General features: G+C 36.2%; 1 protein-coding gene across 4 annotated transcripts in view; it reads left to right on the plus strand.

Annotated features, from left to right (window-relative positions):
• Positions 1–15,248, plus strand: part of LOC127853840 (carnitine O-palmitoyltransferase 1, liver isoform-like) — a 74,979-nt gene that overhangs the window by 16,156 nt on the left and 43,575 nt on the right. For 3 of the 4 annotated variants that reach the window (XM_052388631.1, XM_052388633.1, XM_052388634.1), the window contains exons 2-9: positions 347–437; positions 1,991–2,132; positions 7,851–7,987; positions 8,141–8,309; positions 9,827–9,928; positions 10,340–10,477; positions 13,325–13,402; positions 14,244–14,351. In XM_052388631.1, the coding sequence (XP_052244591.1) occupies positions 1,992–2,132; positions 7,851–7,987; positions 8,141–8,309; positions 9,827–9,928; positions 10,340–10,477; positions 13,325–13,402; positions 14,244–14,351 (873 nt within the window). In that variant the 5' untranslated portion in view covers positions 347–437; position 1,991. Of the gene's footprint in view, positions 1–37; positions 57–346; positions 438–1,990; positions 2,133–7,850; positions 7,988–8,140; positions 8,310–9,826; positions 9,929–10,339; positions 10,478–13,324; positions 13,403–14,243; positions 14,352–15,248 lie in introns of those variants that run through there. The other variant, XM_052388632.1, reaches the window with a different exon arrangement.

The following is a 15,248-nucleotide window of genomic DNA, read 5'->3' on the forward strand; positions in this document are numbered from 1 at the left end:
ATGTAGTTGTTGACAGTTCATGTCTGATAGGTCACTGCTCTTGCCTTTTTTGACAGGTAACTGCGTTTGTTGTTGGACTAATACTAGGTCAACCATTCATTATTTGTTTATATTTTTGTATATCCTGATAAAGAGAATTAATCATTTGTATTGACAATATTATTCTAAGGTCATTGTATAGACCACTGTGTGCAATTTGATTTTTTTCAATACACATACATGACTGTATAATAGTTTAATACTTACACAAAATAGTATTGTAAGATTTGTTTATGGCTTGTATTGCATCATTCTATTGACTGGATTTAACAAAGTGTTGTAGCAGTGTTGTGTTTGTATTTTTCAGTTGGTAAAACCTGTGACACTAGATCAGCCACAATTAGACAGTTAACATACCGTAGTTGACACTCAGCCTGTGTAGGATATAGGAGAAACAGGTATAGCTTGGCATATATGTATTTCTTTTATTTTATTTTTTATTTTGTATATAATATAACAATTATTAATGTTTTGTTGAAATGGATATTTTAATTTTACAATAAAAACATGTGATACAAGCAATAGATAAATAGAAAGTATATTGTGATTGTGGTGTTTTGGTGGGTTATATCACACTAGGTGAGTGTACATTGTTATACTCCACTAGCCTGCATTAATAACATGTACATACCTCCCTGTGATGAAACAGATCACAAATACTCTTGAAATTAAATATTATAATTAAAATTTGTGTACTCACTTGTGTAAAGACGCAAGTTATTACTCGGGCTCTTTTCCAGCATTTTCCCCTTACTTTAAATTGTAAAAAATAATGGCCAACCTTTTCTAATTGTGAAAAAATGAATGAAGGAGCTGCCTAATCTCAAAATTGTGAAAAACAAGTTGCAAACCTGTTCAAATAGTGTAATCTATTTTTAGCGAGGCTGTTTTCGGAGAAAACTCGAGCTATTGTTATAGCCAGCTCGTCGTCCGCCGTAGGCGTCATGCTAAAACCTTAACATTGGCTCTAAAATCAAAGTGCTTCCACCTACAACTTTGAAACTTCATATTATGTACATGCACCTTGATGAGTTCTACACGCCACACCAATTTTTGGGTCACTAGGTCAAAGGTCATGGTCACTGTGACCCCTAATATCAAACTTTAACATAGGCTCTAAAATCAAAGTGCTTCCACCTACAACTTTGAAACTTCATATGTAGATTCTTCTTCATGAGTTCTACATGCCACACCCATTTTTGGGTCACTAGGTCAAAGGTCAAAATCACTGTGACCTCTAATATAAAACTTTAACATAAACCTTAACATTCGCTCTAAAATCAAAGTGCTTTCATCTACAACTTTGAAACTTCATATGTAGATGCACCTTGATGAGTTCTACACGCCACACCCATTTTGGGTCACATAGGTCAAACGTCAAGGTCACCGTGACTTCTAAAAAAATTTATATATTTCTGACAAGCTTTTGCAGCCGAGCGTGGCACCCGTTATGCGGTGCTCTTGTTTAAGAATTAGTTTAGTAGAAGTATGTTTCACACAAGTTTGCATCATATTAAATTTTCTTTAAAAAATGCATTACAAATTTAAAATGATATTTTCATTGTCAGGATTTTTTCTTTTAACAAATTACATCTTATACAGTTTGGTTTCAGAGATGCATTTGAGATTAATGATGAATATTTCAGTTAAGTAGACAAAGAAAATAATGGGGGGAAAAATGAACTAGAGATTAATTAGAATCCACTGTTTAATAAGTAATTGTGATAAAGTGTACATGCTTTTTTTTCAAGTGACTTCATTTGTTTCCCCCGAAATTTCAAGCCTGGGGTCCTCATGGTTTTGATAATGTCAAAAAAGAAAACATACAGACCATAAATGAGTAATTTCTTTTATAACTCTTGACAGAGGTGTTTTGACAATCTCCAGAAAAAAACACAGAATATAGGACATTTTTCACCTCTATAATTCTAGCTATTATTCATGTATTCAGAATGGCGGAGGCTCATTCTGCGGTTGCGTTCTCGTTCACTGTGACCCATGAGGGGGTAGACGTGAACGTAAACCATGACGCCATCTGGGCTGTATGGAACAGTGGTGTACACTCCTGGAAGAAGCGCCTCGGAAAAGCAAAGGTAGCACCTTTTTTTGTTGGCTTTGTTAGAATTGTCATGTTTTATTTTTAAGTAAGGAAGTCTGATGCAAAATGTTTGGTTTGTTATCATGGAGTAACACAACACATATATTTTCATTTCTTGTGTGGTTATGTAACAAAGACTTAAGAATTTAAGAAGATTATTGCGTAAATTGTCACTTGACTTATTTTAAGTTGAGTAAGTCAGGTATTATTGTGATGATTGCTCTTACAGACGTGTTTCTTATACATGACTGCAGTCTACACTAACACAATTTCTATATAGTGGGTCATGAACTTTGGGTATTACCTGTGGCCAAACATGTCACTGACATCACCTCCTGTGTGGTCTTGTCTTTTTGACATAACAGTGACTAGCCATGTATGAATACCTCTCTTAAGTCTTACTACCTGTCTGCATGGGCTTTTGTGACATAACACTGCTTTCATAATTATGTAGTTAGTCAATAAAAACACAGTGGTATTGATTCATTTAGTGATAGTTTAGTTCATTTCTGGTCTAATTTGAATGTGAATAACATTTATTTTAAAAGCAATAGATTTTTAGCTCGACTATTATATATGAAATATATATAGTGGAGCTATCCTACTCACCCCGGCGTCGGCGCTTCCGCTCTGTTCCCTTAGGGTGCAAATGTTAAAGTTTGCATACTACCCCAATTATTTTCATTGTCCCTTGACATATTGCTGTCATATTTTGCATACTTGTTTACCAACATGACCCAACCTTTAAACAAAATCAGACAACTCTATCAAGCATTCTGTCATAATTATTGCCCCTTTTATACTTAGAATATGCATATTATTGATAAATCTATGTTAAAGTTTGCGTACTACCCCAAATATTTCCTATATCCTTTGACATATTTTTTTATATTTTGCATACTTGTTTACCAACATGACCCCAACTTATAAACAAGAGTAGACCACTGTATCAAGCATTCTGACATAATTATGGCACCTATTACACTTAGATAATTGAACATTTTGCTTAAACTGCCATAACTTCTTCATTTATGATCACATTTTATTATTACTTTGACAAAACAATACTTACCTGAATACCGCAATGGATTCTACCCAAACAATACCCCACGCCCCTACCCAGAATCCCTTCCCCCAACCCCCCCCCCCCAATTTTTTTTTCTTTTTTTAAACATCATCTAATAAATTACCACACCCCACATTATACCCCCCTCTCATCCCCCTACCCCCCCAATTTTTTTTTTTAAACATCACCTTTTTTTTTTTTTTTTTTGAAAGATCTTCTAATAAATGACCACTTCCCACATTATACCCCCTCTCAACCCCCCCCCCCCCCCCCAATTTTATTTTTTCCTTTTTTTATTTTTGAAAGATCGTCTAATAAATTATTGAATATGAACAATTTTCCCATAATGGCTTACATTATGCTGTCAAGCCAGGGGTTTTTTTTACTAAGAAAGTGATGCCGATATTCGGCGTCTTCCCCTACCAGAATTTTTCCCCTCAAAATACAATTTCCCCACCAAAAATATCATTTTTCACCAAAATATAATATTTTCTCTCAAAGAAATGTTTATTTTTCCTTTGGGCATTCGACAATTATCCAATTTACACCATGTACAACGATCTTTCTCTCTCTCCAGACGAACACAAAAAATCTGGGAATCCCAGTTATTCTAAATATAGCTCTTAAATTACGTCATGTAAACTGGGCAACTAATCGTAATAATCATGTGACTATTTTACTGGATACCGGTCTTGCGCAAGAAGGGTGTCTCGTCAATAAATTACCGGAAACCAGTCGAATTTTCATCTAGGCTATGTGCAAGCCAAGATATAAACGTGAAAACAGAAAAAAATGTCTCACAATTGGCGTTCTTACACAAACAAAATTAAACATTCGGACTCGGAAGATACTGAACGCATCGAGGCATTTTTTAAGAAAGAATCATCGAAAACCGTTATAACCCAGCAGGATTCTGAGGTAATCAACATCGAACATTGTGAAAGTGAAAGTAGACAATCGGCAGCTGCCGCTCCTTTCCCTTCCAATACGGTAGCAGATCAAGATCGTCAACCCATTCATCATGAAATTGAAATCACAAAATTGACATCGTCCCCCGGCCCCAGTACAGAAATATAGTTGAAATCATTTCCCATAATTAGATCTACACCTGCAACTTAATTAAGGACTTTGACTTTAATACGTGTTAAATGTGTTTTAGAACAAAAAGGACGGAGACAAGCCTCTTTTGATGAGTTATAGACATTGAAATGAACAGTTTTTATTTTTTCCTCTAATATGTCTCTTTCGCACTCTTTTTTCCCCTTTCACCCAGCGTCCAGCGTCTTCCCCTTTCTCTAAAAAAAACCCTTGCAAGCACTCTAATAGTCGAGCGCGCTGTCCTCTGACAGCTCTTGTTGTTTATGCTCCTGGTTGGGTGGCATATATCATTTAAAGTGTCCATCCGTCCGTCCATCCATCCGAAAACTTTAACATTGTCCATAACTTTTGCAATATTGAAGATAGCAACTTGATATTTGGCATGCACATGTATCTCATGGAGCTTCATATTTTGAGTGGTGAAAGGTCAAGGTCATCCTTCAAGGTCAAAAGTAAAAAAAATACAATCCAAGGAAAGTAATAAGCTTGGGAGATAATTTCTAAACCTGCCAAATGATATATTGAAATTTTATTTCAAAGCGGCGCAATAGGGGGCATTGTGTTTCAGACAAACACATCTCTTGTTTTTTATTCAATGAATGCATTGAAAATTTTCATCAGAATCTTAATTCTTGTATGATACAGTTTAAATTATGAATGTACAAGTATTAACTTTATCATGAAGTAAGGTCACAGTGTTATGAACAGAACTAAATAAATTCATTTAAAGGGACTGTCAACCGCGAATGACGAAAAAAGAAAAATACTGTATTCGTTTACAATTATTAGTTTATATTGATTAAAATATCACCACTGGTATATAACATTACTTGAAAAAAGTTTATATTTTTATAGTATATTCGGTAATTAAATTTTGCGATGTGAAATAGAAAGTACATCGAACAAATGTGACGTAACAATATACACACTATAAATAAGGCAAGTAGATTGATAATTTTATATGTATAAAATATATAAAATTCACTATGCATGCACAATTTGCATTCCTGGGTTTTCCAAGTGACGATGATGATCAATCTACTTGCGTTATTTATAGTTTACTGGTAGTTACCTGGTAGACATACCCAGTATAATTTATTACCGATTATACTGAAAATATGAAAATTTAACAATTTTTTTAAGTAACGTAATATACCAGTTGTGATATTTTTATCAATTAAAACTAATAATTGTAAAAAAATACGGTATTTTAGAACTTTTCTTTTTTGTCAATCACGGTTGACAGTACCTTTAAATAGCCAAAGGAAATTTGAAAGTAAGTCTTTCTTTGACTCAAGCTCTCTGGTTTTGACCCTTGTTTTTTTATTAGCTCTACTGGCCATAGGCCAGAAGAGCTTATGGGATAGCATTGTTTCTGTCTGTCTGTCTGTGTGTGCGTTAGACTTTCTCTTGTTTATCTGATAAAGTCCACATTTTTAATCTGATTCTTTTCAAACTTGTTCAGTGTGTTGATATTAATGAGGACTCGAACCCTATTGAAAATGGGTTACATCAGAGTAAAAAGTCCAGAATCATCTCCCCTTGAATTTGAGAAAATTGTGAAATAAGGCTTGTTTACGCAATTAAGTCCACAACTTTCATCCAATCATTTCCCGACTTGCACAGTGAATTTATCTGAATGACAAGTCAAACCCTATTGAAAATGAGCAATATTGGAGTTATAAGTCCAGAATTATCTCCCCTTGAATTTGAGAAAAAAATGAAAATATTTAACATTTTGCCATAACTTTTGCAATACTGAAGATAGCAACTTCATATTTGGCTTGCATGTGTATCTCATGAAGCTGCACATTTTGAGTGGTGAAAGGTCAAGGTCATCCTTCAAGGTCAAAGGTAAAAAAATAAATCAAAGCGGCGCAGAAGGGGACATAGTGTTTCCGACAAACACATTTCTTGCTTGTTTAAATATAAAGTTCTATCCTTTTGAAACTTGTCCAGTGTGTAAATATTAATGAGGACTCAAAACCTATTGAAAATGGGTTACATCAGAGTAAAAATGAATTTCCAATTTTGGGTCTGTTTGTTTAAAACATAATCAGATTGTTCATACTATCAAGTGATATTGATTCCAGCCATTAGAGCGATTCAGGCCCTCATGGGCCTCTTGTTCATAAAAGGAGTAAGATTGCCATAAGGTTAATTGCTAAAAAAAACTTAACTTTAAATACAATGTAAAGCTGTTTAATATTAAACTGAATTTGAATACTAAAAACACTTACTAATAATTTGGCTAAAAACTTAAAGCATACATATTTTGTTTTTGCTTTTCAAAGTTTTCACTCAATATCAAATTGAAGTTCTGAATGTCATAATGAAAAATTCTTAATTTGTAAGGGGTAAAACAAAGATATGAATCATTAGAAACAGTTAAGTAAAACATTTAAACAATGCAAACCTTATTTCTTCCATAGTCTTCTAAACAACCCATAGGTCACAGTGGTGTAATGGATATGGTGTCCGCCTAGCGACCGGGAGGTCACGGGTTCGATCCCCACTGTGGGAGCGTTCTTTAGATCTCCCCAAAGACACCATGTGAACACGGGTTCTAGCCCTGGAAACGGACTCGAGAGCGTTTATATAAGCCTAAGGCTTTCGATGCAATCAAGCTAAAATAAATAGGTTTAAACTAAACTAAACAACCTGATATTTTCTATTAATTGGCATAAATAACATTATATGCAAACACTGTAAAAAGTTTCACAAACATTGTCTAAAATTAATTTCCTTGGTTTCTTGTTCAATTGAGTTTGTCTCACCAAAATTGTATTCTAACTCTTACAAATTTTAGGCAAAGGTTTAACAAACCTTGAACTTTGCAATCTAGTGAACAGCCTGTGTTTGTGTGATTTGAATCATGATAAGGTACTTTGATCCTTTAATAAGCGATCACCATATTTTATTTCAATTATGAAAGAAATCCTCAAGAAGTGAAATATTGCTTGTGTAGATTAGAAATAATCTAGAGCAGCGATTGTTTAGGTATACAGTTTGTGCAATTACATTAATTTTGCTACTTTTAATAGCATCAGTATGTTTCTGTAAAAAAAAGGCATTATTCATGTAAACAAAGAGAAAAGATATTTGCATTTTTTGGCTTTAAGAATTAATAGCAAGTCCAAAATGTTTGTGTTAATATTGTTACATTTCCCTACTTATAACAAATAGGAATTGGAAGCTTCTGTTTTATAACTTTTCTTTCAAGCTGCTCTCATGTAAAAAGATAAATCAGATATCAGGATGTAATCCAAATGATGCAACAATTTGTAAATTTAAATCAATTTTGTGCCATTTAATTGAGCCTTGAATACTCTGGGAAAACAGGACTTGATGCGTGATTAAAGTTTTGTCTTTGTTTAGCCTGTGCAGTCCGAACAGGCTAAACAGGGACGACACTTTCCTTTGTCTCTTCTTAGTGAAAATCCATTCTAGGCATTTCTAGGCATCCCACATTAATTTTTGCCACACCTGTCCTATGTGTGATTTTGGCTGGTACCCACATTTTCTTCATCTGTCCTATGTCTGTTTCAGAACAAGGTGAAGGCCGGCACCTATCCTGGTTCCCCGTCCAGCTGGCTGTTTGTTGCAGTCATCATCCTCGCCATCCGCCTGGCTGACCATGACCCTTCATTTGGGATCATTGGATTCCTGCAAAAATATATACCAGGGTATGGTAATATACAAATATTGTTCATGAGTTAGCCCTTGATGATCTTGAATGGCGGTTTTATGGCGTATTTTATGCAAACCTTTTGAAAATTATAAAAAAATATATATTTTAAAGGAGTATTTACTGGAAACTTCAAGTATTTGTGTTTCAGGATGGGCAGCGAAGGTGTGGGTCTGTACATCAGCTGCCTCCTGTTCTCTACCCTGCTATGGCTGGCCATCATCCTGTCCCTCAAGTACACCCTCAAGGTTCTGCTCATGTACCATGGCTGGATGTACGAGGGACGTGGTCCAGTCTCATTCCCCACACGCGCTTGGGGGGTATGCACGCACTTTGAAACACATGAGTACGGCTCTGTGAAAACTGGGCCTTAATGTATGTGCCTAAATTATTGTCCCAGATTAGCCTCTGCAGTCTTCACAGGCTTATCATGGGCAAACCTTTCTGCATACACTGAATTGTGGTTTACAAGATACTTCCTTTAACCCTTTGCATGCTGGGAATTTTTTTTTCAAAGAATACTACCAAATAAGCAAACAGTTTGGATCCTGATGAGACGCCACATTCTGTGGCGTCTCATCTGGATCCAAACTGTTTGCAAAGGCCTTCAAAATTCGGTTCCAGCACTTGAAGAGTTAAAAGGAAAAATTCCATAAAAGCATGAAGTGTCTTCCCTGATTAGCCTGTGTGGACTGCACAGGCTTATCTGGGACGACACTTTACACACATACATAAAACAGTCTTTCAAAGAGCAGCACTCATTAAGATTTGTTTCGCATTTGCTTAGCAATTTTAAAGGTTATTGGTCAGGCAGTATTTTTTTTTTTTTCAAAATCAAGGCCAGTATCCGGCCCCATTCCCAATGGAAAAAATAATATTTTTTTCCCAAATGGGACCAAAAAATTCCCAAATGAGGGTTTCAAATACAAAAACATTTTTTTTTTTTTTTTTTTTTTAGATCAACATTTAGTTTATCTCCCATCTAGCTCTACAAGTTTCACTTTATTGAATGTTATATTTGAAACACTTCAATTCTCACTTTTGAAGCATTTGTTTGCAAAAAACAACAACACTAATTTTTGTCAAAAACGCAGCGATTTTTCCCAATTCAGTGGGACCCGGTCCCATTCCCAAAATGGTGAGAGAATAAAACAAAAAAACAAACAATGTCTGGTCTGTAGTCTTATATAGACATAAAAGTACTTCTTCAGTTAACTACATTAACTCCCCGATAACTGGATCAGAAGCCTTCCTTAACACTTGGCGAATAATTAAGCAACTGACAATAGGCTTATTAGCTTCACAGGTACTCTTGGGTGGAGAGGGGAAAGTGTGGAATCAATTTCGTAATGAAAATACTTCTAGGGTCAGTATGGACTCCTCAATCGGAAGCCAAAGTCCCACCACTGGACTTTTGCTCCCACTTTAAATTATCTACTAAAAAAAATAACTCAACCTGAAACTTAACTGGTATATGAATACATGAGATGGGTCATGCAAAAATGGGGCTTATGCCATATGTAGCCACCATATACCTAGACCAGAATGTGCATGATCTGGTAAGGGGCTGTGCTGACTGCTTTTGTCACGCATGGGTTTGTGGTTTAATTAGCAGACAGGGTAGCTACTGAAAAGACAGTAGATCCACAGACTTGGCTGGAGCTCCTTTGGCGACATATGTCTTAAAAGCCATTTTCGCATGATACGGGGCAGATAGTTACCTTCACATTCAATTTCAGATGCCAAAGCCATCACATGCTTTGTTTTATTTTGTTTCATGTTCACCTTGCACTATGCAATTGATTCATAATGCAGAATGAAATGTTTCTGTTGACAGTTGCTGATCCGAATGTTTGGTGGTAGGAAGCCAATGTTGAACAGCTACCAGGCCTCGCTGCCCAAACTGTTTGTGCCAGCAGTCAGTGACACCATCAGCAGGGTAGGCTTGATTTCATTGTATGCCTTAGAGATAAAGTAACCAATCAAATAATAACTGCTTAATTTGTTCAATTGTGCTATAACATGCCTTCAGCTGCTTGAAGTATTTCATAAGTGCATGATTGTAACTTTGCCAAATCAGAGATTCCCAATTTGAAACATTGAATTTTTCCTGCTTGTATTTTAATGAGCTGCGTTTTAGGAAAATTGGGCTTAAATGCATGTGCGTAAAGTGTCCTCCCAGATTAGACTGCCCAGTCAGCACAGGCTTATCAGGGATGACACTTCCCACCTGGGCTGGATTTTTGTTTAAGAAAACCATAACATACAAAAGCAGAAAGCGCTACTCTGGAACTAAACTTAACAAATATCAGGGTCAATGGTTTGATACAATTTGATAATATCTCTGCAGTACCTGTTGAGTGTTCGGCCGATCTATGATGATGAGAAGATTGCACGCCTGACCAAGCTGGCCCATGAGTTCCAGTCAGGACTGGGCAAGAAACTGCAGCGCTACCTCATCCTCAAATCCTGGTGGGCCACCAACTATGTACGTATTATTCATATTAATCTCAGATGAGAACATCTTGCTTATTGTGAGCATTTGTGATTGCTTTTTGTCAGCATTGTGGTCAAAATTTGCCTTGTGAACAATCTAGAGAACACATTTATAGCCTAATATTAATATACCTTGGTCAGAACATTTTTCAAAATTATATTTCACCCGAGTTTAAAATTGGGTCATGTGGGGTAAAAAACTAGATAATTAAGTCAGATTTAAAGAAAAGATCTTGTTAACTCCTTATAAGTCACATTTATAGCATATTCTTCCTGAAACTTTGTCAGAACATTTTGTCACAATGATAGCTCAGCTGAATTTGAAACTTTGTAATTTGTGGTTAAAAACTAGGTCACTTTATCAAATTAAAGAAAAAACTTGTAAACCATGGAACACAGGGCTTTTCATCAGGAAATTGGAAAGAGGCCCTAGCCTTTCAAAATGGGAAATTCATGCGTGATAATTGCTCATTTTGGGAAGACCGTGTTTTTAAAAGTTTTTTAAACAGGGGTTTTTTCATTGTGCAGAAGTATTAAGAGACACATTGTTGTGCATTCTTAATCATATTAGAGCTCATTGCTTTCAATTTGGGAGATGCCCAATATGTTAAAGTAAAATAAAAAAAAAAATTTTCACAATTTGGGAAATTCCTTCATAAATGTTGGGAAAAATGACCTTATTTTCAATTGTGAAGGGGCCGAATTTCGAGTGAAAAGCCATGGAACATGATGAGAACTGTCACAATAACGTCTGGGCAAAGTTTGTAATAGTGTCTCATGGGGTCCAAAACTAGGTCACTCGGTTAAATGAAAGAAAAGGTCTGGTCCATTGGAAAAAAACATGCAGCTATGAGGGTGGGCAGTTTTCCTTGTGTGGCTAGAGTTAAACTTAAGTGAAACCATTTGAAAACTAGGTCACCAGGTCAAGTAAAAGAAAGGTCACATTTGTGAGATGTGGTTCCAGGTTATTGAAACACATTAGGAAAACTGCCCCAACATTCAACACCCATGGACTCATTGAGAGATCGCATTATTGATTCACATGATGGTTTTATTGACTGACTGTTTGATGGACTAAATGATCCTCTGTTTGACTTAGGGATCCCCTTGGCTCAAACTTGTCTTTAGCCAACTTTATTTAGACCATGTAAATTCTGATCATGTGAGCTGTTTCACAGGGTTATCTGGAGAAAAATATATAAAAAAAGGAAGCCAAATTTACTATTGTTGAGCCATTGTTAAAATTAGCAAGTGATAAGTATAAGTCCTGTTGACCTTTATAATAATTAGTCCCCTACCGGTTTCATCGGAGGGGACTTATGGTTTGCGCTCTGTGTGTCCGTCAGTCAGTCAGTCAGTCTGTCACACTTTTCTGGATCCTGCGATATTTTTAAAAGTTCTTAATATTTTTCATGAAACTAGAAACATGGATAGATGGCTATAAGGACATTATGCATGTCATCTCATTTTGTTCCTACGTAAAAAATTCTGGTTGCTATGGCAACAAATATAAACAAGACTATCATCAAGCAATATAAGTCCCCTACCGGCTCCACCATTGTCAGAAATTCCAGATTTTTAAAAATATATTTGTTGCCATAGCAACTAAAATTTTTTATTTAGGGACAAAATGAAATTACATGCATAATGTCCATATTGCCATCTATCCATGTTTCAAGTTTCATGAAAAAATATTAAGAACTTTAAAAGTTATCGCAGGATCCAGGAAACCACCATTTTCAGCAGTATGTCTAGTCTATTTGTTGCCATAGCAACCAGAATTTTTTGCGTTGGAATGAAATGAAATGACATGCATAATGTCCATATTGCCATCTATCCATGTTTCAAGTTTCATGAAAAAATATTAAGAACTTTAAAAGTTATTGCAGGATCCAGAAAAACCACCATTTTCAGCAGTATTTCTAGTCTATTTGTTGCCATAGCAACCATAATTTTTGACGTAGGAACGAAATGAAATGACGTGCATAATGTCCATATTGCCATCTATCCATGTTCCAAGTTTCATGAAAAAATATTTATAACTTTTAAAGTTATCGCAGGATCCAGAAAAGTGTGACGGACGGAGACAAAACCATAAGTCCCCTCGCGTGAAACCGGTAGGGGACTAAAAAAAATTATTTCTGACAATGGTGGAGCCGGTAGGGGACTTAAATTGCTTGACAATAGTCTTGTTTATAATACCACTACATTGATAAATTTTTCATGAACTACTGTATTTTAAAACATTATGTCAACTTGGAGGTGTTATATCAGTCATGTTTGCTGGTTGGTTATATTACTCAGAATCAACTATTTAGTCGTTGTTTTTGTGAACTAGAATCAAATTTAACAAAACAAACAATTTGATACCAAGATGTAATATATTGTAAACACAAAAAGCAAGAAAAACAGCAAAACATCATTATTTAGATGTCAACAGGATAATCATTTCCGCTTAAAATGCAGCATGGTAGCGATGATATTTCATTATTTCTTTTTACCCTTTCCAACTTAGAAGGAAAGTAAAAATGGCATACAGCATAAAACAAGAACAGGCTGTGAATAACTCGCAGTCTGTTCAGGTTTTATGCGGTTTGGAGATGAAGCCTTACAAACTTGAACCTAGTAAGAAAGGTCTTTAATAAAATACAACTTTCTAAGGGATTACAAAATGCGTGGAAATACGTATCTAAGTGGTAAAGAGTTAAAGTGTTGACATTGAGTATGGTAAACAGAAAAAAGGGAACTGCCCTATTGGTGTGTAATATATCAGGCTTGGCCACTTGGCTTAAACAAGCTTGGCAAGAAGTAACCTGTTGTTCTTTATGACTGTTTGCAGGTGAGTGACTGGTGGGAGGAGTATGTCTACCTGAGAGGGCGCTCCCCAATCATGGTCAACAGCAACTATTATGGAGTGGTATGTAACCTTTATAGCTTAGTATTATGTCTGGTTAGCTGCATTGGCTTTCTAAAATTCTAATAGAAATGTTTTAATACTGCCTTACAAAGCTTGCGAGGGGTATATTGGAGTCACTCGGTTGGTTGGTCATTCCACATAAAATGTTTGAAGTTTGTGCAGTGGATTGCTTTCACATTTTCAAGTAGATTTAATGAATCTTTAAATATGTCATAACCTCAAAATGTGCATGTGTGATACACTTGTCATGCCCAATGAATCACGCATGACTCAGATATTTTCCCTTTATCTGCCGAAAAAGTTCAGGGATTTTAGTGAGGTTGACATTCAAGCCCCTTGTGAGCTCCTCTTGTTATGGTAAGGCCTAGTATATATGAGCCGCGTTCTGAGAAAACCGGGCTTAATGCATGTGCGTAAAGTGTCGTCCCAGATTAGCCTGTGCAGTCCACACAGGCTAATCATGGACGACACTTTCCGCTTTTTTATGTTATTTTTAGTTTCAAGGAAGTCCCTCCTAAACAAAAATCCAGTTTAGGCGGAAAGTGTTGACCCTGATGAGCCTTTGCGGACTGCACAGGCAAATCTGGGACGACACTTAACGCACATGCATTAAGCCCAGTTTTCTCAGAACAAGGCTCATATGGTGTCCCCCTAGAGATGGGTGGTCCTGGGTTTAATCCCACTGTGGAAGCGTTCTTTAGATCTTTTTGAAAGACACCAAGTACTGGTTCTACCCAGGAAATGGACTCAGTTGTGTTTCAATAAGCCCTCGGCTTTCAATGCAATCAATTAATAAATAGTTTGAAACTGAACTAATGAACCTGTTTTCTATGTATTGTAGGACGCAGTGTTGATGCACCCAACCACCAACGCGGCTGCACGTGCAGCCAATGTCACGTACGCCATGCTACAGTACAGGAGAGAGCTGGATAGAGAGGAACTTAACCCTGTAAGATTAACACTGCACAGCAGACAGTTAAGCCAAGTACTTGGAAGGATCATAATCTATGATTTTTTTTTCATTTAAAATACTTGCAAGTAGATTCTCGGTAGTCAACATTGAGTCAGACCAACTGTCTGACCTTCAACATCACAGCTCCAGGTCTAATGAAAGCCCTGTTCGCCAGTGAAATTCCAAATTTAAGAAGCTGCCTATTTATTATGCCTTCTTTTAAAATAAGTTATTGCCCTTTTCATATAGAGGCATCTGTGCCTAACACCTGCGTTAAGGAATTCAGTTTTGTTCAGAAGCACCAGCGGCCAGCGATTTCACAGGTTACTTACAAACTAGGTGCCGGCTACTTTCACCCTAAAATATTAATTTCAAACAACGCAAAAACACCTATTTTAGTGCTTAGTCACTGGCTTGTTTGAAAATCTTATATTTACTTAAAAATTTATGGAGAACACTGAGTATTGGTGTGATTTTTAGCTTGGCTGTTTTCTTAGAAAACCCGAGGTATTGTCATAGCCAGCTCGTCGTCAGCCGTCCTCCGTAGGCGTCGTGCTAAAACCTTAACATTTGCTTTAAAATCAAAGTGCTTCCACCTACAACTTTGAAACTTCATATGTACATGCACCTTGATGAGTTCTACACGCCACACCCATTTTTGGGTTACTAGGTCAAAGGTCAAGGTCACTGTGACCTCTTATATAAAACTTTAACATAGGCTCTAAAATTAAAGTGCTTCCACCTACAACTTTGAAACTTCATTTGAAGATGCACCTTGATGAGTTCTACACGCCACACCCATTTTTGGGTCACTAGGTCAAAGGTCAAGGTCACTGTGACCTCTAATATAAAACTTAAACATAAACCTTAGCATTGGTTCTAAAATCAAAGTGC

Source organism: Dreissena polymorpha, chromosome 12, assembly GCF_020536995.1.
Source record: "Dreissena polymorpha isolate Duluth1 chromosome 12, UMN_Dpol_1.0, whole genome shotgun sequence".
NCBI classification, from domain to species: Eukaryota; Metazoa; Mollusca; class Bivalvia; order Myida; family Dreissenidae; genus Dreissena; species Dreissena polymorpha.